Genomic DNA, 26,722 nt, shown 5'->3' with positions numbered 1-26,722 from the left:
GTCGGAAGTTCACGTTTGGCAAAAATGAAGATCGAGAAGTTCGATATTCGATTAATGACCTTCTTTGGCCAGGGTTATTGTTCCCCCTGGATTATTAACCGGACTCTGGGCTTGGACGAGAATGACGGCTCTCTATTTATTATTCTTCTGGGCCTTACGAGAACCTTCCATGAACTTCCATTCGCTCCGGGGCAGAAAACACGGAGGAGCAAGACACACAAACTTTAAATCTCCATGGGAGTCGACGGCACCGTAAAGCCCTACAAAGTCAACGGGTCGAATTATTCGAGTATACTCTCGGACCGTGCGGACTTGCCTTAAGGCTTGTCCCTCGCAACTCGCACACTTTGTATATAGATATACTAGGCGTGTGTCCGTCCGTCTCTGCGCCTCCCAAGAGGAACAGCGCGCGAGCTGCTTGAAGTTTCTTTCAACTTCAGCCAGAGTATATTCTTATGTACCGATAGCTTATCTTTTTTTTTTGTTGTTGTTGTTCTCGGCCACAGAATAGAGTGTCGAAGCAACGAAAAAATAATGATCATTGCCATTACGTTCGAATTATTATTTTTTTTTTTTTTTTTTTGCAATTTTGTGTGCGACTGTAACTCTAATTTTCTTTTATTGTTTTTCTCCTCCGCTGTACGACTTTTCCTCGTCTTTGACCGTTACACTAGATTTTTTGTGTGTATCCTTCGTTGTTATTATCGTGGACGGTGAGTTTTGTGCTCTCGATGTAGATGAAAATTTGTCAAAATTACAAAAAAAAAAAAAAAAAAAATATTAGGAGAGGCACGCAATCCGTCGGCTCTCTCAATTCGGAATATATCTCTCTCTTACGTTGTTGTTTTGTGTTTTGTTTTAGCACTGAAAATTTGTCAAAATTAAAAAAAAAAAAAAAAAAAAAATATTAGGAGAGGCACGCAATCCGTCGGCTCTCTCAATTCGGAATATATCTCTCTCTTACGTTGTTGTTTTGTGTTTTGTTTTAGCACTGGCAAGACCATGCTTGCCATTAACAAAGGCTTACAGAGGTCAGTATTTTTTTTTCTCATATTATACGTTTTCTTTCTTTCGGTTTTCCTTCTTGTGTGGCTTGGTTCGTTTGTTCGTTTGGTCCATTGGTTTTCGTCTCCTTGTCACATACTCCATTCCTCGATATCATCTCTTGTCTCTATTACTATTCGTTTCGTAGGCCACTTTATCTTCGTCGTCCTTCCCTCTTTTTTCTTTTCGGGTATTCCGTGACACCCCCCACCCGCCACCCCCTCTTCGCTCGTTCATCCTCCTCAAACTTTTCCCACCTTTTCTACTTTTTCCTTTCGTCTTTCACTATCCTGCTATTATCCGTTATCTGGACAGTGCGCAGTCTTTTTTTGTCATAGTGTTTAATTACTCTAATAATTGTGTCTTAATTAATCCGAATCCTGAGACGAGACGAGGGTGAGATTATTTGCTCAGCCGCCCCTGAGAGTCTGGAAAAAAGATCCGATTGACAGGAACAAAGGGACGGACGTATCGAGATATCCGAGAGTCTTTCACTCGAGCGGAAATAATCGTCCTCGTGACAAACGGCGGTTTGTGATTTGTAATTGCTTTGGAAAAAGAAAGAAACGACTGAATTATTGGTACTTTTTTTTTTTTTTTTTGGATTTTTGAATCATATTATTTCGAGGATACATCCTGTAACGTATAAGCGAGCGTGCGATTGGGTCAAACGGGAATTGCAACGAGAGAGCAGAAACAAAGAACAATGAGCGAATGTATAGGGCGTGTGAAAATTAAGCGGAAAAAAGTTTCTTTTTTTAGAAAATTTACTTTTGGTCTTATCGTTTCGCTTTGGTAAGATAAAAATACAATTTCTTTTTCGATACGACGCGAATCATTTTCGTCCATGACGACATCAGTGAGTGCAGGTGTCTCCTAAGCGGGTTGAAAGTGACGCAAGTCCAGACGCGTGCAAATAAAAGAGAAAACGATCGGTCAAAGGGAAGCCTCGTTGGCTGCTGTCGGGCGTGCATATACGTACATACACACGCAGATACAAAATGTCCCGCCGTTAGATAGCCACGATAATCTAGCTAGTCCTTCTGTTTACACTTGAACACATTGCAGGCACAGACCCTTATCCACACGCGTGCCTGGCTTTAGCCTAACCACTTTGACGTCGTACCATACAGCTCGCGAAGTTGACAGATCGACTAGCTGAAAGTCAGAGACATCTATTGGCACGCGACGGCATTAAAGTATCGACGCTGCCATCTATGCGTAAGCCAATGAACCACATTGTAAGTTTCGCCTATACGTCAGCGAAGATTCAAGAACGACGGTTCATTCGAGCCTGTTTATGTTCTATCTCCGTTAACGTTACGTCGTACCGAAGACGCTGGGACGCCGTGACGCCACGCTCGCTTCATAAAGACTCGCGACTATTGCTCTTCTCTTTTTCCTTGCCTGGTGTCTATTTTTTTACGCGCTATACCGTCTCTAGCCACGCGTCTTTCTGTCGGTGATTTTGATTTCGCGTAACATGGAAATCGCACGGACTTGCGTAGAAGGTGCAGGTAACACGCTCGCGTAAATATACGTATCATTCGTAGACGTAAATGCATACGCAGGTTCTGGGTAGTCTTTTTGCGTAATGATAGTGACGTGCGACGTAGTTTTTTTGCTTCACGAATGCCTGACTTTACATTGATATGCGATGTCTTCGTATACTCGTCGTGATTTTTTGGATTTATTTTCACGTGGCTCGTGACGTCAAGTAGGTACGTAGTTGTATTCTTGCATACGTAACGTATCGCGTTTTTTATTTTATCCACGTACGGTTATCGCACGACTTTGTTTTAAGAAAAAAAATTTTGTTTTGCAATTTTTCGAAAACTCACTTTGCGTTGTATTTGCCGTATGGGAAGAAATGGAATTTTTTTTTTTTTTAATTTTTTTTCGGCGGTTCGTCTTTTTTCGGCGGTATCTTATGTACCTTGCGGTCGTAAGCGTCGGACGTGTCGAACGTCAGTCGTGCGTGTTGCGCAAAAGACGAATAAATGTACCACTTGCGTAAATTTATAAAAGGTTACACCGATCACGGGGAAAACTGTCAAAATGACAAGTAGGTGCCAGGAAGATTGTTTGGTAAACGAGGGACGTTCGTGGATATTTGTATTTTTTCTGTGTATGCACTGATCGATGGACATTTACTAAAACCTCGCAAGGCGATGATGTATGCAATGGCCGGCTGTACGATGTACAGCAAACACTACCATTGGTTCAGTTAATGTTACTCGTTCGTGCCATTAATTGGTTGAACTTTTTTTTTTAATTATCTTTAAAAAATTAATATTTACCCATCGGGACTACGAAATACAAGTTAAATATTACGTCACTTGAGAAGCTGTGCATTCTGTCTCGACGTTTAAATGATCTTTTACGTATTAGGAAAATACTACGGTTTTGAGTAAAGAGTCTAGTTTCTTTTTTTTTTTTATATTCATATAATAATTATTATTTCATTAATTTTGCAAACTTGCATTGGCAACTATTGAATATTATCGATAACGCGTCTTGACGTCACAATCTATAGGGCGTTTTGTATTAATTGACTAGTCGTTTCGTCTCGTGGCTGCGGTAGTACTTATTGATTTACGCAATGACATCTTTGTTTTTACCGTAGCCAATCGTTTGTTCAGGTTGAAAGAAAAAGTCGAGTAAATTGTCCAACGTGAGGTTAGGCGATCCATGAGCAAATAGGCGCAGACTATCGATATGACTTTTTTTTTTTTTGTACCGATGACACATCGATGCGCAATTTTAAGTCATTGGGTAGCAGCAAACACGTGAGTAGTCCGGTGCCCGTACTTTCGATTAACGATAAAGGGTCGCCGTGAACTTCCCCTGAAGCCTTTGCCCTTTAGTCGTCATTGTTTGCTCTCTCGCTCGCGTGACCAGTCGATGCCGCGCGAAGTTGTTTTTTTTTTTTTTTTTTTTTTTTCTTTCAAATTACGACCATTTTTTTTTTTTTTTTTTTTTTTTTTTTTTTTTTCTTTCAAATTACGACCAGTTCACGATTCTGCGTGTTCTCGAAACAACGTGCAAGCACTTTCGGGTAAAGAGACGAAAGCCGAGGGACGCGAGCGAAAGGAAACGGCGTTTCTGTCTTACATGGAATCTCAGGATGTAGTAGGATGGAGCATGATGACGGAGGGAAGAAATGAAGGAAGAAAAAAAAGAAAGGAGAGGGAAAAATTAGTCCGAAGGAATATGTGAAAGAAGCGAGATGATGGTCGGTGTGTTGATGGGAGGGATGTCCGGATGTTCCAGGTACAGCCCGCTGGCAGGTGATCTACTGGCGAACTCGATGCTACCGGGTAACGCGATGAACGGCAGCGGATGGTGCATCTTCGTGTACAATCTGGCGCCGGAGACCGAGGAGAACGTCCTGTGGCAGCTCTTTGGGCCCTTTGGTGCTGTCCAGTCGGTTAAGGTGATCCGTGATCTGCAGACCAATAAGTGCAAGGGCTTCGGATTCGTCACGATGACCAACTACGAGGAGGCGGTTGTCGCGATCCAAAGCCTGAACGGGTATACGTTGGGCAATCGCGTGCTCCAGGTTAGCTTCAAGACGAATAAGAGCAAAGCCGCGTAGGACGAGTGTGCAGAAACGGCAACGACAGCAGCAGCGTACATTCGGCAGCATGTCCAGAACCTCCAATTCGCCAATCACGTAAACGCCCGGAACAACAACCCCAGCAGCAGCAGCAGCAGCAGCAGCAGCTGCAGCAGCACCCACGTCAACAGTCCGAACCAGCAGGAGCAAAGCTCGAAACCGTTGGTCCAGCAGCTGGAGGCTGCGCCGTCCCGCTCACTCGCCGGTTGGCCGCCTCGGGAAGCGCAGCTATCTCGGAACTTGTCACATCCGGGCATCGGCGAGGTTTAGTGCGGATCAAGATAATTCGAAGGAGTGTTCTGCTGCCCTCGCACCACGTACGCTACACGAGGATCGTACCGACACAGTACGAATAGTACGGATAGTCAACCTCCACTCTTCCTTATCGACGGCACCTCGATACACTCGGGACTCACTTGCCTCTCGAGCGCCACTTTCATACCTCCTGGTACGGACGTAGCCGCCACCGCGGTCGTCACTCGACGTATCGTCGACTGGCGCTCGTGGCTTCCGGTACGACCGCGAGAGAGGACCGGGTCGGGTGCTCAAGCGAGAGAGATAGATATTAGTGAAAGAGAGAAGCTGGGGTGATCCTAAGGGTAGGGTGCGGGCGGTTCATGTAAAGGTGTGTTCACATTGTAAGATGACCAATAGACACGAAGCAGGATCTGTTGCCACTCGTTACCATTAATATTATTGAGACCACGATGAACGCGACCTGTTCACCTGGTTCTGGTATACCCACGATCCTCGTAGGCGATTTCGTATTTATTCGTAATTATTACTTGACTCTTTCTTTAACTCACCGACGAGGATCGCGTATGGGCCTATACCGGGACCCGGACCAGTCGGCGGTTCCTCTCTCTTAGCAATGAGCTCGACCCTGACCAATCTCAAGGAGGGTTGCAAGGGGCGCGCGAGCTAATGGTTTTCTCGAGAAAGGACGAGGGTGCCGTCTTGGTCGATAGTTATGGCGTTTATTAACAAAAAAAATAATTCGTGATCGTCGATCGCGACGCGTCTCAAAGCGCAAACTATGTAAACCTTCGAACACGGTGCGTAATAAGTATCCGCCTGCGAAATCTGTACATATTTATGATTTCTGTACGCGTGCACGCGCGCTCGCGTACCTTCTACAAGTTAGTCGCGGACGCGCGGGTACACGTCCACGTTATGTGCGTACACGAAGAATACATGGTATACAAAATTCAGACACGCATTACACGCACGGGGAACAGAGAACATCGCACGCACACGCGAGACACCCAGGGACACGGCGATTACGAGCGGCGTCCGGGGGACACCGTTGGCAACGCAAGACAAAAAAGACAGAATTTACGAGGAAAGGAACAAAAAATTACAAGAAATTATTCTACACTGCGCTCTTCTGTAACATACGTATTTATTATATGTATCGACGCGCGAGCTGCGCGTTCAGGCGGGCTCGGACGATCGGGGGAACTTTTGCTCCACTCGATCGCCCGTCGCGAGACAACCGCGAGAACCGGTTGTCACGCGATCGCGTCGGGCAACTCGCGCGTCACGCTGCAAGTGCATAATACACGGTTATACATACTCGTTTATGTATAAGTTTTTAGAGTTAACCGAAGGAAAGGAAAGAGAAAAAAAAATGGGAAAAAATACACAAACTTTTGGGGGCGAATCGTATACACAACCGGGCCGTGAGCGAGGACGGGTCTGGTGTACGGGCTGTATCAAACAGGTATTATTAATTAAGTAAAACGTAACGTTTAACGAGGTCGGTGGGACTATACTAGTGGGGACAAAAGGAGGACGAATCGCGTTTGCGTAAACTTTGGGACTTGGCGTGAAAAGGGCCCCATTTTTATACGAGCCCCTCGGGACTGACTAGGAGTTCAGCAGCGCTGTTCGTCGTTTGGGACTCGCGAGTGAGACACTTGGGCGCTAGGCTTGATTCGTGTGGCCCATATTTCTTTTTTGTTATTCGGCGATGCGGAGGATCGATCTCTGGGGGGGGGGTCGTCGATGAGGTCACTCGTTGGATGATCTATTAGGAAATGCGTGAAATTAATGGGTGGGTGGAGGGGAGTCTATGATCTATTGAAATACAATCACGTGTGTACCACTTATGTCTGTATGCCATTGGCACAGGCCGTAATCGCGATACAATTGTTAGAATTACTTCTCTGGCTTATTGTCGCGCTCCTAGTGTCACTCTGTGTCCGAGATACGTGTTTTCACGGATTTACGTATTTTACGTAACGATTGTCGTCGGAGTCCGATCAGTGCGCGCGGAGCCGAACTTATTGTAACTAGTTACACCGTGCTAGTCAAAAAAAAAAAAAAAAAAAGTAAACGTAACTGTTCACCGTCACGTTCAAAGTACTTTACTGCATATGTTTATTAGATTATTATCGCCCTAGGAGTATAAGTGAGTGAATAGGAGCTTGAGTTGCGAAGGGAGAGAGAGAGAGAGAGAGAGGAAAGCAATTGGGATCATAGAGAGAAAAGGAGACGAGTAGATGAGAATCAACGTGTCAATCACGTATTAATTTATCCGTAGCAAATTCGTTCGCGAGGTATGTCTTTTCTCTTTGTAAAGATCTCCGGTCCATCCTCGATCGTTGCTCTCGAGGATATCGGTATGTACCCGTTTATAGTCACGATACTTCGAACTCTCGAGTGACGCGGGCAACGATTGCAAAGACCATCGAGATAACACTACGTCTAGTCCTGATACGTGCAAAGGAGACGCGCGATAAGAATCAGCCGCGTTGCAACGAAACACACCAAATAATTGAAAGCTAATAAACGGAGAAAAAGACGAACGGGTATACAACGTTTTTTTCTTTTTTATGGCCAGACTATAGGGAAACGGGGGAAGGAATAGGTAAGCAGCGGCTATCGACGACGTCACTTAATTTGTCGATTCTAGTTGAACGCTCGGTCGGCCGATGTTTCTTTAGACAATTCGGTAGCTATAGGCGCGCGAGCGACTTTCTCAGCGTTTACAATGATGCGGTTACGATTATGCTCGTTAATACGAAATAATAAAGAATCTATCGCAATTGTACGCGTCGCGTTTGCAAGTCGCGTTTAATTTAATCGACTCGGTCGACGCTTTTACGCGAATTCCACAAATATGGCGGATAACGCGCGAAACTGCATTACCGACTGATTTCGAGCGTGATCAGTGTTTCGGTTTACCGAACATATTATTATTATTATTATTATTATTGGTACAGCTATTATTATTATTATTATTATATTTAGTAACGTGAGAGAATGTATTGTGTCTTATTTAAGTGGATATTTTTGTGTCTAGTCCGGGAGTAAGTGAGAGAAAGAGAGTGTGTGAGTGCGTACTTGGGGCAGAAAGAGAAAGAGAAAAAGAGAGAGAGAGAGAGAGAGAGAGATAGACATACAGAGCTGATCGCTCTGTACCATTTTTTTGTCGAAATTCTCACTCCCCTTTTCTACTCCCTTTACGATCGTGCGCCCAATAACCATGATCCTCCCCTCCCCCACCGCCACCAACACGAGGGGATGGAATTACTCGAGTCATCGAATTTCCATGATGTTCCTCTCGTTTAAATGCTATTCACCTTTTTCTAGGTTTTATTTTATTTATTTAACGTCTATTTACTTAGTGTTGTCGCGTGATTAACTTAGAGAGGGAGACTAGTGACAGAATAAAGGAAGAGAGTGAGAGAACGCGAAAGTGTGTGTGTGTGTGTGTGTGTGTGTGTGTGTGTGTGTGTGTGTGTGTGTGTGTGTGTGTGTGTGTGTGTGTGTGTGTGTGTGTGTGTGTGTGTGTGTGTGTGTGTGTGTGTGTGTGTGTGTGTGTGTGTGTGTGAGAGAGAGAGTGCGAGAGTTGGTACAAAAAAGAAAAGAAAGTGACGCAAGACGTTCGCTTGTAAAGGAACGAAGTAGTGCAAATTGAAATAGCATCGATATACGATTTACAAAGAAAAAAAAAAAAAATACATACGTGACGTTTGATAGGTTCTCTACGCCGTGAAAATTTAAATGCCACTTCGATCATTTCTTATTTTGCTTATTATCACTATTACTATTCTACTATTTACTACTTACTATTTACTACTACTACTACTACTGCTACTGCTACTATTACTATTATTATTATCACTATGATGCTTCTTCTTCTTCTTGCTGCTATTATGATTATGATTATTATTATTAGTTTTATTATTATTATTCTCATCAATATCCCGATTACGCCGAATACTATTAATGTCATCATTGTCGTCTTTATTATTCTTTCTATTATTATTATTATTATTATTATTATTATTACTATCGTATATTTTTTGCGCCTCTCTTGTCATTATTTTGTAGTAACCATTTGATACTTTATTACAACTTACTTACACACCACGTACTTACATTACTCATTATTTACCCACGAATCGACTACTATTCCTATTTACCGCTGACACCCTTCTTGCCCACCCCCACCCTCCCTCCCTCCCTCTCTCCTTCATCTATGCATCTACACACCACACGGTATAACCTATATCTATCACTACTAACCATCATCGTCACCGCTACGAATTATTTATTTATTTATTTAATTATTAATAACATACTGCAATTATGTTTTATTTAAGGATTAAACTGATTTGTGTTTGGTTCAAGAGTCGTTTGTTTTATTTCAATTATGAGTTTCTTTGGCGTATATATCCAGCCCCCTCCCTCCCTCCCTCCCTCTCTCCTTCATCTATGCATCTACACACCACACGGTATAACCTATATCTATCACTACTAACCATCATCGTCACCGCTACGAATTATTTATTTATTTATTTAATTATTAATAACATACTGCAATTATGTTTTATTTAAGGATTAAACTGATTTGTGTTTGGTTCAAGAGTCGTTTGTTTTATTTCAATTATGAGTTTCTTTGGCGTATATATCCACGATCCTTCTATCGTTCATACACTATCCGTGTACCTGATTGATTGGCTGCGTCCACGGTGCTTGGACTGTTCGCATTAAATATTGCACATTGAAGCGTGTCTGTCGCGAGTTTGCCGTAGCCGTTCAATTATACGGTGTCCCAATACCAATTAGCCTTCATGTTCCAGTCGTCGATTCCATTTCAATTCTTAACCTGCAAGCATAAATGAACATGCGTAACGATCGCAATCGACTGGGTTGACGTTTCCTCTTGTACGTATTTCAATTCACTTCGTCGACTTTGATCCTACGATTATCCAGTGTGTTAAAAAAATAGCGCTTTGCCTGCAATGCCGGAGAAGGAGATTTATTAGTGGGAAGAAAAAAATAATTTTTAGTGACTCGCGAGTCCTGCGACTGACTGCAGCGCCATATATCTAGACTGTACAGAAGATATACGATTAGCACAGAGTCTGCCAGAACGAATATACGGATTACCGGGACTTTCGCGAGCGGTGACCAGCAAAACGCACATGTGGTTGGGAAGGTTGGTGGGAGGGATTCACGAGGGTGGTAGCAGGGGGGGAGGGGAACTTTTTGATACGCACAGCGCACAATATGTCAGACGACACAAACGAATCTTGAATCCTGGATTGACGACGAGCGTAGGGGGATAGGGAAAGACATTAATGTCGTAGTTTTTCTTCGTTCAAGGGTGATTACACGATACGAATTGTTGTGACATCCCCGACGTGTTTTTACCCGAGCCCAAGCCCCGGCCCAACTCGCTCGCCGCAATGATCTCACACGAATAACAAAGAAAAAAAGTAAAAAAAACACGCTAATCTACTTAATATAATATTACATATGATTATTACGTTAGATATATTATGTGTATTGTATTTATGTCTTAATAATCGTTGTTAGTTATATTGCTATGAGGATGACGATATCGAGGAGGACGAGGACGCTGACGATGATTAATGAATGTTTTATGATTGAACGGTGATACTTAGGACGAATACGATTAGCAATTATGCGGGAGACGAGAATTGTTCGTTTTCGGTTTCTGCCGATAGGAGCGCTGCGGAGCCATGGAATAGGATGCGACATGTTTGTACCTTGAAAAGTGGATGACGAGAAATGTGATGACCGAATTGTCAGCGACGAATCCAGGGGGATGCGAGACGTACGAACGCAACAGTAACGGAAAAAGTAAAGGAAATGAAAAATTCACAGACACGCACACGTGATACAGAACGACGTTACACAATTACACTTAACACACATGATTACACGTATGTACGAACGTTAAGGGGACACATAACACACGCGCGCGCACTTTCTGGCCGTTTCGATCAGTTTCGATTGGAACGGGTTAAGAAGTAAAGAAAAATGTGAGAAAAACTTAAAAATGAGGTTACGACGACAAATCGGGAGATGAACAAAGAAAAAATGTTTTAGCTTATTTGTCTAAGGTATATGATATTACATTTATTGATTATTATATTAACTATTAGTCACATTATATTATTGTACTACTACTTAGTACTCGTACTATTTATAAAAGTCTCATTAATATCGCAGAAGAGAAAGAAAAAGGGAAAATAGCGCCACGTGCTTTCCGTCGGTAACGACGACGAGAATACGTTGCGCCGTGACTTTATCATTGGCGCATTCTGGATTTTGTGCGTGATGGCTCTTAGATTCTGTGCAATGAACACAAAAATGAACAAACAAAGAAATAATACGAACGAACGTATTTCGATAGAAAAAAAATGGCGTGGATGCGTGCGTGTGCGTGTGTGGGCTGTGTGAATGCGTGTCCTAATATGGTTTGCTTGCGCGAGAAAGAAGCTCTGTGCGTGGTATTAACGTTGAGGTGAAATGAAAAAAAAAGTAAGGAAGAAGAAAACCAAAAAAAAGCGAAAAAACAGCGTTGAAAGAAAAAAATATCCAAAATGCATCGCCGAGCGACGCGAGCGACAACGCGACGTGTAATAATAACGTTATAGCCTTAGCCGAGGGAGTCCAAAGTGGTGCTGTAGTAGACAGAGAGATTATCTTCCCTCGTTATCAGTGAGAATTCCTTATCGAGATAAATGACGGTGACGTGACGAGAGGTGAAAAAAAAGAAAATTCTGATCGTATTGTTAAATCACAACTAATCAACTTGACAATTAGAATCTTCTCGAAACAGTTCTGGACCCTGTAACGAGTATCGATCATCGTGCGACAAGGTTAAAATTGTAATGATTTTTAAGATTCTATAAGAAAAACCAGTCTCTGATTCGTTTGATAATAATATTTGCATCATATTAGCCTTGTCGTACAAAGGTCGATAAATGAAAATCTGTAATACCGACTGATCAGCGTCCAGCTTAAGATCGTGTCCGTCTGTCTGACCGACATCTTTTCTATAGTCCTTGCACAGGGACGCTTGTCGAGTTCACCCTATATGGAGATTATTAGACGTAAGAAAATGGCGGCGGTTCACTGCCCTTGAGGATCGTGCAAAATAGCGTTGCCTCGTTGCTGATGTAAATTCAAGGCACGAGACAACCGAGGGAATACGAGAATTAGGCGAAACCACAGGATATATGAGCGAGAACTGACGAAAGTTTGTGAAAAAGAGAATAAGAGAGAGACAGAGTGAGTATGCGTTATGTATGCTTGAGTGAGAGTATGCGCGTGTGCGCTTGCGTGTAAGAGAGAGAGAGAGAGAGAGAGAGCGTGAAAGTGTGTGAGCTGGACAACAAATGAAAACGACAATTTAGTTCGAATAAACATCGCGCCCTCTACGTAAAATTCTTCGATTCGCCCCCCCGTTTCCTGCCCCCGCTCTGCCCAACCCCCTTAAAATCACAGCCAGTACCCATAACACCTTGAAACCTTAAGTCCGTAGCAACATCATCCGATGTCCATGATAAACCAGCACCGGATATTATGTACCCAGGATACGGAATAGGAACAGGGGAGTAGAAATTATGGAAATACGCGGGTGCAGTTGCGGTTGCGCATGCGCAGATGCCTTGACAACGTAGTGTCATGTGCATTTCGGTCACACAGCTGCGCACGCGCACGGGCCAATCGGACACAACGGAGCACATGTCCGGTCGTGACTAATAAGTGACAAGCATAACAAACTCTAGCTCACTGTAGGCCTAACTAAGATATTAACGTACTATCTAAATTAAATTAAAGAATAATGATGATAGGGAGACTGGAGGGAGGGTGCAAGTGAGTTGGAAAGAAGTGGATTATGGGAATGACGATAGCGGAGGACCGTGTTAGACATAACCAAATAACTCCGTAAGACGAGCCGCAACGATCGAAATAAAACTGGGAATGCATTAATTCTTTTAAAGAGAGATAAGAGACAGAGAAAGAGAGAGAAAGATGCAAGAGAGAAAGTACGTGAAATAATCTATAATCTTCTTTACATGTTTTAATTATTCAAATTATTATTATCATAATTATAATAAAGCTATGAATTAATTAATTACTTAATATCTATAAAACTATTTAAATAATGACAAAAAAACACGTGGTAGCTAGTCTGTCAATGAGTGTATAATATATTTCAGTACAAGATATTATAACGATACAAGCTATGCGAAGACGCGGCTATTGTTTCGATGATTGATTGAAAATGGCGGCGCTCAGTTTCACCAGGGACTCTCCCGATTATTTCTTACGATTTAGATAGACCCGGACAACTTCAGTCCGCCTTGCGACGACAACGAAAGACGACAGGATTTTAAAAAAAGTCGCGAATTTTGAATAGCATCGCTGTGCGCGACGATTTCGAATTCTCTTCGAGGCTTTTTAATTGGCCGATGGGGAAAGGCGAAAAAAGAAACATGGCGATATCCGATCTCCAGCGGAATCACCCGAAGTCGCCCGATCATACACGAGCACCGCTGTGCGCGTCTTCTTTCGGTTTCGTTTGCAACTACATGTATGTCGATCCCAGTAAGAGTCCCCTCCAAGCCATCATATTCAATGTGAACGAGGTGACTCATCGCGGGCTGTGTTTTGCGCTGATGATGACAGGGAAATATAACGACATTCCATTCCGTGACGAATGAAATAATTTATTACGACCCTTATGTATTTACATATATAAGGGTTTGAATCTAATTAGACTACTATTACTACTCGGCTAGTTTTCATAGGCTGTTATCGATACATTCCATCCGGTTGTGAAAAGGCTCACATATGCCGTCAATACTCAAGGCTCCAATGCCGTTAAGACTTTTTCCTGCGCATTCTTACTTCCCTTTGATTCTTCATGGTTCAGTATTAATGAGTTAGATTGTCACTTTTTATGGGGAAAGACGTAAAGCGTGACGTGACGTGACGTGACGTCACACGAGAAAAATATATACACGGGATTAAAAGTGAAACGGACATTTTCATCTCCCGTACATTCCACAGAAATTTCCAAAAATTGTTTTCTAGTCATTTTAAAATATAACGCGGGCATTTGGGGATCCCTACTGAATTTTCGAAAATATTCAATCGAATTATTTTCTTTCATCGGCAAGTATCGATCGACATTTGCTGTGGTACTGGAAGTGCATAATTTAAATCTATTAAGACGAATCATATGGTTTATACATAGAGCTATAATGATTAAGTGTAAATATGTTAAGCAAAAAAGTTTATTTCTAACCGATGCTACATACGGGGAGTGTTCCGAATATTTCATCTGGAAATTTGTATGAATTTTTTCTAGCAAAAATATATCTCTTCGGATATCGAACGTACTCTTATCAATCTTTATTCAACCACGGGCCATTAACAGTATTACGTAAAAAAAATTTTTTAATTTCCTGTTTGCTATTTTTCGTTATAAAACGTTAACTTCGTTATTTCAAACTTAACACTTTTTTTATCTTTATCAATTCCTAGCGGCTTTTCTATTGTTATCTAAATTTCCCGTATTTGCACGCGTTTAACAGTAAATTTTGGCGTTCGCATAAGACACTTCGAACAAACAAGAATAAGCGTAGAGAGAGACAAGGGGAGAAAGCGAGAGATTTGATAGAAGACTCCGAACAAGAGGAGTGAGAGAGAGGGAAACAAGGGAATAGAGAAAAGTGTATTGTATTTATTGTATACAAGTGTGTCCATACTATACAGTATATATACGATGCATATTGTACACAGCAAGTACAATATATGTACATATATATACATAAGTAATATAAAAAAAGAAAGACAAAGACATTACTGTAACGAATCTACTCCAATGACATTTACCTAAAAAAAGAAAAAAAAATGACGAATTGAATAAAGAAAAAAGGTATAGAGAAAAAGAATGAAGATGAGTGACTGTCGTTTGTACGTCTTTGGTTGAATCGGCGAATGATTGCGCACGAAAGAAAGGGAAAAAGCTTGTTAAAAATCGTAGAGAAAAAGGTCAGGGGTCAAAACCCAAAGAAGTTCACAGATTATAAAGGATAATAGAAATTGTCGGGTTAAGCGTTTTTCTTTACGAGAGATATGCGGGGGGGGGGAAATAAGAAAGAAAAAAAATTGTTAACTTTAGAACGCGTTGAAGATGGTTAGGTAAAGGCGAAAAGAAGCTGTGATGGGAATTTGAACGAGGATGATAATCAGTGAGAAAGATAACGAAGGGAAATGAGCTATTCGTGCTAATTAATGTTTAAGCGAGTTAGCATGGAGATCCGCATGGTTTCCGTCGCAATTAAAAAAGCAAAACCGTCTGAATTTACCGAAATAGAGATTCTAACGCGATAATATTTACATATTGAAAACGGCCGCTCCGATTGCGTATCCACATTGTGTGCCAGGTGTTGAGTCCAATGCGAATTTCAATTTGATATTTCGAAAAAAGTCCATCGAGTCGAATTTGAGTTGGGCTGCGAATGGATTTTTGGAAATTTATTCGAAATACTCGATATCGATGCTGAAAAAAGTAAATGCGAGATTGCTATTGTTTCAGGGGGGGATTAGGGTATAAGGTATATAGAATCTAGAGAAACATAACGAATTGGATGTTGAGGTTATGTCTGAACGATAATATTTCGAGGGAGACTAAGAGAGAAGGGTTGCGTCAAAGTAAAATACGAGGAGGAAAAAAAGAATAAACTAGACAAGGACTATGCTCACGTAGACGTCGGCGTCTCGACTCATAATTCAAGTCAGGGACGTCCCGTCGTTACAGTCGACTAGGTTCACGGGAGAAGCAAAAAAAAAATAACGACATACTCATACCTTAAACCTCAAACCTATTGAATATCGATAAATTGCGTAAAAGAGAAAAAAGGTACGCGAGGAGGACGAAGACGAGAAAAAAAAAAGTAAAACATATGTGGATATTAATAAAATAATGTATTTTATGACGGGTTTATATAATAATAATAATGATACTATTGTAACGATAATTGACCACTATGGTGTAACTATACTAAATAAAAAGTATAAAAAGAGTAACGACTACTGCTGGGAGATCACTTGGTGTGTACCGGGATGGATTTGAGAAAAAATTTCGAAAAATGACGTCATCGATGTCCAATGACGCAGCCAACGCGACGATCACGATATTACGTGAGGATATCGTTAGCGTAAACTAAACGCGTGAATCTACGAGGAAAGGTAGCCAGCAGGACGAATGAGAAAAAGTAAAAATGCACGAAAATTTCGTGATATCGAACGTACGTGTGTCCAACGTACCAAACAAAAAGTCATCAACGCCATCATCGATACCAAAAGTCGATATCGTATCGTCGACGTCAACACCGCATTCCAATATCGCTAAAACCATATGCCGAAAGATGATAGGAAAATGATATGTCAAAGGAAAGACGTAGCAAGAAAATCTCGTGCTTCGGAATCCACGATGGACGTAAAAGAAACAAAATTTATTTTCACCAACTTCTCCTCCTGCCCTTTCACTCTTCGTATTCCCAATGACAAAACAGTCCGTTCGTCGTAACTCCATTTCATACCTTCGTCCGTCCCTTTCCCATTTGTTTCCCCCTCTCCGACTCCATCAACACTGCACAAACTAGTCGATAAGTACGATAGTCCCTTGTACTCTGCATTACCATGGTTGTCGTCAAGACGTAAACAGAGAGCGAAACTGCCAGAGAGGCACAGGAGAGGAGAGGAACAAGGATGGGAGTCAGTGGAGAGTATGCACGATCGAAGTATCTGAAACGAGTAAAAAGCGATAACCAAATAATTATGTAAAAAGGTGCGCGTGAAAAAAAAAAACAAGTTAAAAATTCTGATCTAACAAAAATGCCGAAGGGGCAGTTAAAAATGATTTTAAAAAATTAATAAACTTCGCTAGCCCAATGGACGTAAAAGTTGGAGAAATAAATTTGTCCTGATGACCTTTTCACATTAAAATTACGTCGATCTTGTACGGATCGTGATGTATCGAGGAGTCTGTAAAATCTTGCGTGTCTCGCCTATTATTAGATACGTGTCCATATCGTCGTAATAACTTCTCTATAGTGATTTATCATTTTGGCTTTACGGGGCCATTCCAGCATTTTTTCCCTCTGGTCACAGCGCTCGAAAACTCTTAAAAAAAGAGGGGTCTGAGTTGAGCCATTTAACTGTATAACAGAAATACGTGTATAAAGGTACTATATTTCATTATAATTATTATTGTTCGCAAAACAATGTTTATTGACAGCCGGATATGCTTGCTCTGCATAAGAGAGAGAGAGAGAGAGAGAAAGAGAGAGATAAGATATAAAAACAGTGAAACACTGTTATCTATAACGTGAACGCATTTTTTCTGCCCGACAAGTCACACGTCGCGTACACGCACACTCTCTCTGACACACACATACAGGCACGTGACACGATGCGAAATTAAGTATAATGCAAAAACACAAAACAAACTAATCAACGTACTCGCAAAGCGAAAAATACGCGAATCGCAAAGGATACGTGGGAAAGGGGGAGGGGGGGGGGTAACATTTAAGACGTATGGCTTAATGTAGGGGAGGCAGAGCGACGCGCGCCGTTATTATCCGTATGCTCATAATACTTATCTCGATGATCTTTCAGAAGTTGAAGACGAATGACAGAGAAGCGATAAAAGGGAGATGAAAGAAAAAAAAAAAGGAACGAAAGCGCCCGTCACATTGTTGATATAAATTGCGATCCATGATTATTACTACTTACGAATATAATTATTATCTTGCATTGTCTAGTCATACGTTATTATTGTATAACTAATGATATTAATTATTAATTACCCTGTACTACCTAGTCGCATTATGTGTTGCATAAACAAGTAAAATGGGAAAAAAACGTAAAAAAAGGAAAATTACGATGGCAAACAAAAATAAAAGAGACACGCACGAGATGGGGAAGTGAATAACTAATTAATAAAGTGTCAGGAGGAGGAAGAAATATAACAGTAAAAAGTAAACGTTCAGAGAGAGCGAGAGTGTGTGTGTGAGAGAGAGAGAGAGAGAGAGAGAGAGAGAGAGAGAGAGAGCGTGCGAGAGCGAGAGAGAGAGAAAGAGAAAGAGAGCGGGGGAGCGAAAGAGAAAGAGAGAGAGATCCTTTGCAGACGTAGTAAGCCGAAAAACCGGTTGACTTATAGTAATTTATTTACATTTTAAGAGATTACGTACAAAGTGTGTACCTCTTTGTAGTATACAAATTGTATTTTTTCTCTTAAATCGTTTTGATAAGTACGGCATTACAATTATATCAAATCGAAACCAGATTCTGTCCGAGGATGGAAAATAATGGCAGACACGTGTGTCAAGTGTGAATATAACAAGTGCTCGATCGTGACGAGGACGAGCACGAAAAATTGGAAGGGTATTTATTCTAGAAAAAAAAGGACACGAAAAATACTTCTTTCTGTAAAAGTTTTGTAGTCGATAACGTGTCCTACCATGCGGAGAAAGAGAGGATTGGTAGGCGTGGTTGGCAGGGATGGTAAAGAAAATTGGCGTCGATACAAATCGTAATTACTATGACTCCAACTGGACGCGAGCGAGCTACAGCTGCTAGGATATTGTAGTTAAATATTGTCGCGATACGTGCATACGCAGATACATTACGTTTGCGGGAAAATGATTCCGTTCGATAGGAAACTATTTTCTCTTGTCGTAATGCGCCTGCGCGTGGATCAACGAGTATTAAATATGTGCGGGGGCCGTGGAGAGGAGGGACCTTCCTTTATAGAGCACCAGAATATAACTGACGTCTCTTCGTCTTTCGATCCTCGCTGAACGGCGCTTTTAAAAATAACTCAGCTCGCATCAAAGAAATCAGAACTTATTATACTTGACTGTATAATCCGTCTTCTTGTGTGTGCGTCGCCTCTCCTTCCTTCTTACAGTCGTCCATTTCCGGTAATACGTAACTTCCTCCTTTTACGTCCGGATACCAAGCATTCCTTGACTCTACGAGTTTTCATCTTTTTACCGTCCTACCTTGAAATCTTCCTACCTGATAATTAATATTCGTCCTCTTCCTTCTCCTTCTTCTTATAAGGTCCTGTTCTGGTTCTGCGTCATTCCATTGCTTCCTTCCTACTTCCCTCCCTCCCTCCCTCCCGAGGAGAGCTCGCGGGCCCTATATTGCAATATTTGTACTTTTCCATGTTGAAACCTCGATATACAATAAATTATATTAACAAACTTTGATCGCGGTATTTTAATCGTTATCTGGGATATATTGGACTGGCTTACTTACATGTAGATACTTAGATTTGTTTCTTGGTAGTAGATAGTTTTTATTTCCTTCTTGATTGTTTGTTTATGGTTTTAATTACGGGATAAGCGAATGAAGGTGGACATTTCATGTTTTTCTTTTTTTAGGTTTTATTAAAAACTACAGTCATTTTTTCAGTACAAACTCAGATACTGTTGCCTATGCACTTGGACCTATTTGTTTGCGGGACATTTGGGTGAAGGAATAATTTTTGTTTATTAAACAGTTGTGTATTTTCAAGTTAGAAGTTAAGTTTTATGGTAATAGCCATGGGTAGTAGTTTTACTTTTGACACGGACAAGTATACGTAAGTCATAGTGAAGTGTAAGATGAAGCGTTATAGGATCCGAATGGAGTTGCATTAAGGTAAGGAATAAATATAAGAAACTTAATCATTTAGTTACTATCAGTTAAGAGACAAACATCTAAACACAAAATAATCTTTAGGCATCTGAGATCTCTATAGAAGAGGTATATACAGTTTTTATATTTATCGATATTCATAACACTTGTAGAGTCATAAATTTACGAAAGGCCATAGGTTATTCTTGAAATTCTCGTTTTTATGATGGAACATAGAATTCATTATTAAATGAATATAGCAATTATAACAAATTGGAACTTTATGACTTTCATATAATTCATATACTAATGCGTTATTGTTCATTAAACTTTTGTATCAGTCGATGAATATAAATTAATGTTCTCATAAATGAAAACGTCAAGAATCTTCTATAAACATGTAATGGACATTTATATATTTACATTTCACTTTCTTTGTTTCGGAGCGTATTCTAAACCTCTAATGTAGTTCTTGTTGATCTGATACTTTCCTGAAATAAGTCAAAGACATCTCAGTTTGCAAATTAATGAATTGTCTTCAAAAAAATATAAAACTGACTGATTACATACCAGTCAGTAATTTATATACATAAAGTACTTGATTTCCCTGGACCAGCACACTAGGTGTTTTTTTACCAGGAACATCCGTAATCGTTGCACTTGCACCAATGCCTTGACACTCCTTACTAAATTCTTCAAGCTTGATACCAAAAGTCTCCAAATTATTGATTAACGTTACCTATAAAATGTGTATTAATGACATCAGAACAAAGTTTTATTCTATAAATGCAGTAAAACACAATACCTTTTTGTTTCCAGAACGCGTAGCAACAGTAATGTCAATTGGTTCCAATCGTCCGGAATGTAATAATTTTGTACCACCGACTGTAATCGCATGTGTATGCGTCATACGACCAATGAACTTATTTATTCCATCTTCCATGGTTAGAGTAATTTGATGTTCTTTTGTACGTAATATACCGGCCAGCTGAGGATTTAGATTTAATATTCTGCAAATAATTTAGATATGTATAACATAATTGTAAAGATTACTTTACGCACTAGGAATCACTCCTCACTCACTTTCCATCTTGAAGATTTTCTTTCTTCACGTATTCGGTAAAAAATTTTCGTACCTCAGCTCTTGTTAGAACGTCACCTTTTCTGCAATCACGGTATTAATGTGAAATGAAATTTATTTAGTTTTTTAAAATTTTAGAATAGTGTTATCGTAAATGGTGAAATACATCTCGACATCTGATTTGCAGAGGAGATCTTGCATTGTCTGCAAATATTGTATCGGAGTAAAATAACATGATTTATATCGTATGAAAATATACTTACTCATGTCCAAATTTCGACAGTACAGGAAGTACATCAGCAGTAACTCTATAGCACTCCGAAACAATTGGTGCATTTGAGACAGCTGGTTCAGGTCGTGGTGTCTCTTCGGTTACCACTAATTGTTTAATTAATGGATGATCAGCCTAAATGGAATAGAACGATGGTTGTGATAAGATTGAAAACTATCATTTTGTCGATAAGCAATAATTACCTTTATGAATATCAAACTTTCAACACCTTTAAGAACTGAGGTATCGATGACTCCTTTTGCCTTCATCGATGCTAAGAAGACAGATAGTTTTTTGAAGCTAGATTTTTTCACATCTATACTTTGTCCTTGAGGACAGACTGCCATTAAATGATTTTTAAAGAAGTTCGATGACAACATTGGTAAGTCTCCTTTCTTGATCGTTGTCTTACACGCTTTGAGAAAACAGTACTCTAATAGAGCGTCCATTTCTTGAACAGGATCTAATGCTGGTGCTGATTCTTCAGCCTGTAGGTTTTGTGTTGCATCTTCGGCAGGATCAATTGAACCTGCCTGTGATATTAGAATTTGTTGAATGTTATGAACGTGTTTTATTAAATGAAGACTACCTGTACTAACAATACCTCAGTATCGTAGACTGCCTTTGATTCCAATAAATAATCATTAACATCCAGAGCACCTACTGTATCTGACAAGGACTTGTGTTCTTGTACCGTGCCTTCTGTTTCAGATACTACATCTGGTAATTTCGATTCAGCTGATGGTTCCTTCTTTTCTTTAGTAATCGGAGGGCCCAAATTGGGTCTAATTGGAGGTTTTCCTAATTGGCAAAGCATATCACCTATCACATGAAGGATCTCCACACATTTTCCGCGTCCCGCACACATATATAAGTCTTCACTGTTGTGAGCAGTTACTCCAACAGCAACAGCAGCCTAACGGAATTAAAATTATTATATTTACATTTTTAAATTGATAATCGTTGCATACTAATAATGCAATGACTGCATACCTTGTTCTCTTCTGTGTTTACGTAAACAGGAGCTTTCTTTTCTAGTTTTCCAAATGAGTACAGAGTTGCTGGACCTTCCAGGACTAATCCAGGTAACATTAAGTCAGCACCACTAGTTAGCTTAGGTACAACTGCCTGACGTGTTGTAAAAGCATATAACAAACTTGGATGATGCCACAGAGTGAATATTGTGGGGAAAAGCTGTGATTCTATTATATCAAGTTCAAAGAACATTGGCACTTTAGCAACACAATACAATCTACTCAACTGACCACTATGTGTAACAATTTTTAGTGTACTTATAGCTTCTTTCTTTGGTAATAATGTTTGCACTTGTTCCTCTGTTAAACTGGGAAAAGCCTTAAGTATTTCCTCACATAGTTTCTTCCTGCAATGATACGATGAAATATAACATTAAAAATAATTATGTTTTTCTGAAAACTAGTTAAGCTGATTCATTTCAAATATTTTAAGTTGAACACAAGTTCTACCTCTCTGCAGTCTGGTATCAAATTATATATACTTATACAAAGGTATATCGCACTAACCTTTCAGAACTTTTCAGTTGAGTATTAGATTTTACTTTAAACGGTTTAATAAACATTGTGATATACTTCAAAGCTGCTATAGTGTTTAATTTTTAAATAATGGACCTATCAAATGCACACGACCGTGCCTAACCCGTTCTAACCTCATCCGCGCATGTACCACGTCAAAAATTCATTCAAATATACCAATGTCGAGGAACCGTGGTCGAAATACTGATGGCCTGAGATGAGCACACTGATCATGGAGATCAGAAATGAGTGGGGAGATGCACAACGCTCCGGTTTTAGGCGATACCAAAAGCATGACGCTAAATCGTAGCGGCGAGTCCGGGAGTAGGATTTCGTGATCATCGCCTCTGTCGATGTTACAGATTTCGCGTAACCGCGCGGGTCATGATCATCGTTCCAGCCGATATTGCAGTCAGCGAAAATGAATGGTTGCTCGGTGGTGGGGAAAAAGTTGCCGCCCCTCACAAACCGTTCTTGACAAACAGGCGGAACAGCAAGGTCTTCCGTCTAACCGAACCCTAAACATTGGTATGGACGTAATGCGCAAACAAATGTGTATATTCAAATAAATTTAAAAGTTATAAAAAATGCATAGAAATATTGGTTTTCACTCTTTACCTCTTATCATGCCGACAATGAACATTAAAAAATGAATGGCGAAATTCGTTGGTAAATGAAACGACCGAGAACAGTTTAAAGAGAAATTTTGAAATATCATAGATAAATATCTATAATAAATTTAATTTAGTATTAAACGAGCATCGTAGCTGAGTCAATAACCTGTCAAGGTTCCTCTCTTTTAACCTTTCTAGGTTGCCCAAAGTTTATTTTATTCTCTTTTGTTCGTCCACGTGGAGAAGGGTGGCGCGAAAGTTCTTAACTGGAGTGCATCTTCATATTATTCTACTTATATGTAAAGTAAGCGAAACGATAATAATAAGCAGTTGAATAAACGATGAAATTTTAGAAATACAACTTCCGAAAAAAGCATAAGAAACATATGTTTCTGGCGCCTGGCTAGTGCACCCGGTTACGAATCGGGAGGTATATGGTTCGAGACCCCGCTATGGAGAGCACTTTCCTTTTACAAAAAAAAATGTGCTTTTGCAAATAGGATTAACAGGTTAAAGAGTATATCCAATTAATTTATTTATCTTATTACAATAAAGGCATAAACAACGACAAAGTGCGGGCTTCCACATCACCCAAGAGGTGCCGCCGTCGATGCGTTCCCATTATTTAACGTAGCGGGTCCCCAGTAGGCCTATACTACGATCGGCCTATACTATTTTTCAAGGTTCCTCTCTTTCAAATTTTCTCGGTTGCCCAAACTTTATTTTAAGCTTATATAAAATATTTTAAAAAAAGGTTATCATTGGGATCGAAAATCACCCCAATCATCTCTGAGATGCACGACACTACGGTTTTAGGAAATATCAAAAGCATGGCGCTAAATCGTAGTGGCGAGTCTGGAAGTAGGACATCGACATATAGTACTGGACTGTTCACTGTAGCTGCGGAAAGTGTAATCGAGAATAGAAAGAGAGAGTAAATCGTAAGAATCGTGCTGTCCTTTTCTATAATTTTTCTATTGGTCGAAAGGCTTCTGGATGGAAGGGGTTCAGGACTGAGATATGCAAAATAAGAACCATGTGAAAGATTACTCCACACGTGTAGAATGTACGTTTAGTCCATGTTAGTCGAATCTTGGAGACAGAAGCCTCCGTAAATCGAATTGATCGGTCAAATTTCAATTGTGATTACTTTATGCTAGTTAAATTTATAAAAATTGAATATTACAAAATGGTGTTACGTTGTGTTATGTGTGGGCTATCGCGAGAAATGTGTATTACGGCAAATACGATAAGCTTTCACAAGTAAGTAAAGTAGAAATATAATCTTAAATTATATGGTTAACATGGACACTGGAGTATTATAGTCTTCATAATCTATTGTATAATACACAGTAAACCTGCAATACAAAGATCATTAAACATAATAAAAAATTTTATTTTCGTTTATAAAAGTTTAAAATGAATTGTAATGTATTTTCCATTGATTTTTAGATTCCCAATGGACAGGGTGAGAAGGGAAAAATGGTGTTCTGCAATGGAACTGTCAGTTGAAAAAATATTTAAAAACTCAGTACTTTGCAGATTACATTTTGATAAAGATTGTTTTGTGCATTCCTCTGACCCACGTGACACCTTCAGAAAACGCTTAAAATTGGATGCAGTGCCGTCTATTAGAAATATATTTCATAATGAAATTGAGGGAAAGAACGAAGCAGTAAGAAGATTAATTTTCTTACAGTAAATCTATAAATATTTTTTGCAACACGGTTTGCAATTTAAATTGATTGCTTTTTCTTTTTATGTAGAACGTTACAAAAAATAACGAGTGTGTTGTAAAGACAGAACCCCAAATATTAGAAGAAAACAAATTAATTTCAGATAAATATATTAAGATGGAAATTAACGTAGATTCAGAACAAAGCGAATCAAACGAAAATGTGACAAAAGTAATAACAGAAGGAACGTCATTTAATTGTATATCATTAAATGAAAACAAAATTCTAAAGTTAGTACTTCAACTATGTTACTTCTAGGTGTTTTTCTGCAAAAAAATCAATAATTTGTCGTAAAAAACAAACATTTTTTACAGGAGAAGCCAAGACTTTGACACTCATATCCAATTCAGTGGACGATTGAAAAAAATTACAAACATTAAGTGGGATGATATTTCGCACTCCTTACCTCTCTGCAAAATTTATTTCGAAGAAGCCCAAGATGTAATTGCAGACTTGGAAAAAAAATTACGATCAAAAGGTCATCGAACATGGCGTTTGGAGAAAAGAGTGAAATCATTAAAGTCAATGTTACAGGTGATGAAAAATAGGAAATTACTGACAGAAGAAATGGCGACTAAATTGAAGGTAAATGAACTTTAAAGATAGCGTGTATTTAAATATAAGATTACAGTTTCATAGAAAACAATTGTACATACATGTAACTAGATATATATTATGTATCAATTTTAATATTTAAAAAAAAATTCATTTAAAGCAACATAATTTTATGTGAAAATAATTTTTTATCATAATTTTTCCAATTTTTAATATATAATGTGTGGTATCTGTACTTTAATGCATTTATGTTTCAGAAAAATACTTCTCCTGTAGTTGCATCAGTAATTCGGTGAATGCTTATAAGTAGAAAGAATCGTCCGTTTCCATCAGTACTTAAGGCTTTTACTACCACATTACACTTCTACTCCCCGAAAGCTTATGATTACGTGCGCAACATTTTTTTTAAAAGTTTACCACATCCAAGCACAATAAGAAGATGGTATCAATCAGTTGACGGCAGTTCTGGTATTTGTTCTGAAGCTACTTTAACCGTGCGTGACCAAGTGATGAAAGCTAAAAGAAAAGATAAAGAGATTTTTGTTTGTCTTATGGTGGATGAAATGAGTATTATGGAATACATTGAATGAGATGGTCATAAGTTTTATGGATATGAAGATTTTTTAATAAATGATCCATAAACAAATCAAACTGAACAGAAAGAAGCCAAAAATGCTATGGTTTTTACGGTGGTTGACATTAATCATCACATTTAAATTCCAATAGCCTATTTTCTTACAAACTTTATATAAAATGATTCCTGATGCAATTTAAAAATCGCATCTTCGAAACTTCAAAGGGTCAATTCTTATTAAACAATTCGTATTAGTTTGAATTTTCGCCGATAAGGGAGCAGCACTTCCTGAGCATGTGTGGCGACCAACGAAGTAGCAGCCAATCGGATTCAAGGACTCCCGCAGGAGTGGCGCCCTCCGGACCAGACCCTTCGAGAATCCTCCAATCGTCTCGCATCTAGCACACCAGCATGTCCGCCTTTCTGTAACACGTTAACTAATTAATAAAGATAGTGTGTGTTTTGTATTATCTCCTGCAATACTTTTTTACCTGCCTCGCCGGCCACGCATGATAAGTGGCGCCATCTCCGAGGCATCCAGTGAACCGCCTGCTCCCACACGCCGAGCCTGCGCGCACACAATTTTGGGCAACTTCCACTATTTCTAAATATGTTTAGTCAGAATTTCTGGAATCTAAGTGTTAATATTTTACTTTATTGATTTATTAATTATTTTACTGTTCCAGACACGTAATTTATTAATAT

The 26,722-nt window shown here is 39.6% G+C and overlaps 3 protein-coding genes across 28 annotated transcripts in view; 2 read left to right on the top strand and 1 right to left on the bottom strand.

Annotated features, from left to right (window-relative positions):
- The window catches only part of LOC107269873 (ELAV-like protein 1), a 37,093-nt gene extending 30,097 nt beyond the window's left edge, over positions 1-6,996 (top strand). For 21 of the 25 annotated variants that reach the window (XM_025087192.1, XM_025087195.1, XM_025087194.1 and 18 more), the window contains 2 exons: positions 990-1,031; positions 4,318-6,996. In XM_025087192.1, coding sequence (XP_024942960.1) covers positions 990-1,031; positions 4,318-4,642 — 367 coding nt within the window. In that variant the 3' untranslated portion in view covers positions 4,643-6,996. The remainder of the gene's footprint in view (positions 1-989; positions 1,032-4,317) is intronic. The other 4 variants (XM_025087203.1, XM_015744248.2, XM_025087206.1 and 1 more) reach the window with 1 other exon arrangement.
- Positions 6,997-19,386: 12,390 nt separating this feature from the next.
- On the bottom strand, positions 19,387-22,852 carry LOC107269872 (eukaryotic translation initiation factor 2D). Of its 2 annotated transcripts, none has more exons than XM_025087183.1 (9): positions 22,716-22,852; positions 21,982-22,369; positions 21,593-21,904; positions 21,192-21,521; positions 20,981-21,123; positions 20,720-20,800; positions 20,442-20,646; positions 20,207-20,375; positions 19,387-20,127 (listed from the first exon to the last, which is right to left on the bottom strand). In XM_025087183.1, the coding sequence occupies exons 2-9, from the start codon at positions 22,213-22,215 to the stop codon at positions 20,063-20,065; spliced, it is 1,539 nt and encodes a 512-aa protein (XP_024942951.1). In that variant the 5' UTR covers positions 22,216-22,369; positions 22,716-22,852; the 3' UTR covers positions 19,387-20,062. The 2 variants fall into 2 exon arrangements, with proteins under 2 accessions (XP_024942951.1, XP_015599715.1); XM_015744229.2 differs by having other exon boundaries at positions 22,530-22,830.
- Positions 22,853-24,150: 1,298 nt separating this feature from the next.
- LOC107269891 lies at positions 24,151-26,484 on the top strand. Its single transcript, XM_015744290.2, has 5 exons — positions 24,151-24,415; positions 24,605-24,827; positions 24,919-25,118; positions 25,203-25,473; positions 25,701-26,484. The coding sequence occupies exons 1-5, from the start codon at positions 24,306-24,308 to the stop codon at positions 25,737-25,739; spliced, it is 843 nt and encodes a 280-aa protein (XP_015599776.1). The 5' UTR covers positions 24,151-24,305; the 3' UTR covers positions 25,740-26,484.
- The last annotated feature ends 238 nt before the right edge of the window (positions 26,485-26,722 follow it).

Source organism: Cephus cinctus, unplaced genomic scaffold (genome assembly GCF_000341935.2).
Source record: "Cephus cinctus unplaced genomic scaffold, Ccin1 Ccin1_scaffold0690, whole genome shotgun sequence".
In the NCBI taxonomy this organism is placed as follows: domain Eukaryota; kingdom Metazoa; phylum Arthropoda; class Insecta; order Hymenoptera; family Cephidae; genus Cephus; species Cephus cinctus.
Note: the sequence above shows the minus strand (reverse complement) of the source record. Positions and strands in the feature narration are given on the sequence as shown.

Coding starts and splice junctions, on each gene's coding strand:
- LOC107269872 (XM_015744229.2), bottom strand. CDS start 22,585: ATGTTTATTAAACCGTTTAAAGTAAAATCTAATACTCAACTGAAAAGT. Junction 21,905..21,981: donor TAAACACAGAAGAGAACAAG/GTATGCAGTCAT, acceptor TAATTCCGTTAG/GCTGCTGTTGCTGTTGGAGT. Junction 21,522..21,592: donor AGGCAGTCTACGATACTGAG/GTATTGTTAGTA, acceptor CTAATATCACAG/GCAGGTTCAATTGATCCTGC.
- LOC107269891 (XM_015744290.2), top strand. CDS start 24,306: ATGCTAGTTAAATTTATAAAAATTGAATATTACAAAATGGTGTTACGT. Junction 24,416..24,604: donor AATACGATAAGCTTTCACAA/GTAAGTAAAGTA, acceptor ATTGATTTTTAG/ATTCCCAATGGACAGGGTGA. Junction 24,828..24,918: donor TTGAGGGAAAGAACGAAGCA/GTAAGAAGATTA, acceptor CTTTTTATGTAG/AACGTTACAAAAAATAACGA.